The sequence below is a fragment of the Aplysia californica genome, unplaced genomic scaffold, assembly GCF_000002075.1.
Source record: "Aplysia californica isolate F4 #8 unplaced genomic scaffold, AplCal3.0 scaffold01149, whole genome shotgun sequence".
Lineage (NCBI taxonomy): Eukaryota > Metazoa > Mollusca > Gastropoda > Aplysiida > Aplysiidae > Aplysia > Aplysia californica.
Window position 1 is genome coordinate 105,782 of NW_004798419.1, and position 1,610 is coordinate 107,391.

The 1,610-nt window shown below is 43.4% G+C and overlaps 1 protein-coding gene across 1 annotated transcript in view; it reads right to left on the reverse strand.

Moving 5' to 3' along the window:
• Positions 1-1,610, reverse strand: part of LOC101854219 (glutaminyl-peptide cyclotransferase-like protein) — a gene marked incomplete in the record, with an annotated part of 58,630 nt that overhangs the window by 3,786 nt on the left and 53,234 nt on the right. Inside the window, 1 exon segment of the mRNA XM_013090123.2 lies at positions 661-816. Coding sequence (XP_012945577.1) covers positions 661-816 — 156 coding nt within the window.

Here is a 1,610-nt window from a genome sequence, read left to right on the forward strand (position 1 = left end):
CTCTCTCTCTCTCTCTCTCTCTCTCTCTCTCTCTCTCTCTCTCAGTTATCTCAAGTGGTATCATGCTGGACAAATGAGCGGATGGCTCAGGTTCGAATCTAAGAATGGGCGGTCCTGAACTCGAGTCATTCGCTGTTTTCACAGCTTTCAACTTGTTTGACTTGGTCCTATCGGAGACGAACGTTAAATTCGGACATCCTGCCTCTTAATAACAACCAAACGGAATAGTGTTGATAGGGGCGTTAAACCCATGTGCTTACTTTTACTTGCAAAATTCAGAGATTGCTGAAAAGAGAAAATTAAGTCCCTCTACCTACAAAACCTTTTACATAAAATTGCTCAACATTCAACCAACATCACCTAAACAAAATAGCTACCTCAGAATTGCCAAGTTCTATCTGACATTTTGGGGCTGTTTTGAATTACTAAGATCATGAGGTCAGAAAGGAATAAATGCTCTATTTGCTACTATAAAATCGTAAGAATATTCGGAGTCGTTATCAAGATATTCAAAAAATTCCACTCGAAAAAGATTGACATGTGAAACTAAAATTCAGACTTCAATTTTCTCAAAACTAGGCATTGAGCACTTTGTGATTCTGATGTAGCGGAATGATGACACATAAGAAATACATTTTTTTTAAAAATGGAGTTGCTTACGATATTCTGCAAATTGTTACTGGCACTGGAGTCACGTGGGTCAGGGGAGTTCTCCCAGAGCTGAGCCAGATGGCGGGAACCGTAGAGCGAGTCGGTGGCGGTCCACGTCTGGAAAGCCTCCTCACCGTCAAAGAAAATGTACTGGAGGGTGTACTCCTGGGGGAGAAAGGAGCAACATGAAATATAGAATACATTTATAACGTAGATCTTGAACATCTAACACTCGCTAGCAAAATCGAAGGCAAACAGGGGTAGGCCCCGAGCAACCTAATTAGGGAACCTGAACAAATGGGTAACGGGGAAAGATCAGGGAAACGAAGCTTTTATAAGAGCATCCGAGCAAAGGAATGAATGGAGAACCATGATCGCCGATGTCTGTCGCAGATCTGGCACTGGATGAATTTATAACGTCAATGGCCTTGTGGTTAAGCTCTTGGATTAGCAACCGTATGGTCGTGGGTTCGAATCCCGTCAGGGGCCGACGTTGTGTCCTTGGGAAAGGCACTTTACACGAATTTTCCTCACTTCACTCAGGCGGAAATAAGTACCTGGCTATAAACAGTGAAATATCTTGTCATTTTGTTAACGTTAGAGCGCATGAATCCCCAGCTTGTACTGTATGCTTCCCCCGGGGTCGAGAATGTCTCTGGGTGTTCTCAGAGGTTCCACTGGGCTATAATAGTAGTTGTAAAGCGTATAGAGCGTGCTGTAAAGCGTGGAAAAGCGCTATAGAAATGCAATTATTATTACTATAATGGGTATGGCAACATGTGGAACGGCAGGTGATGACAGAGAGGGCTGGAGGGTCATCACACGACAACCTTTGAGTCAGATCGACACCTGCAGGTATTCCAGGTAATGTCTTTACATCAAATCACTTGTTGCAGCAGAAGATTAATCGCCGTATTATATCTGATGCATACTCGCACGCAAGCAAGCACACGTACACC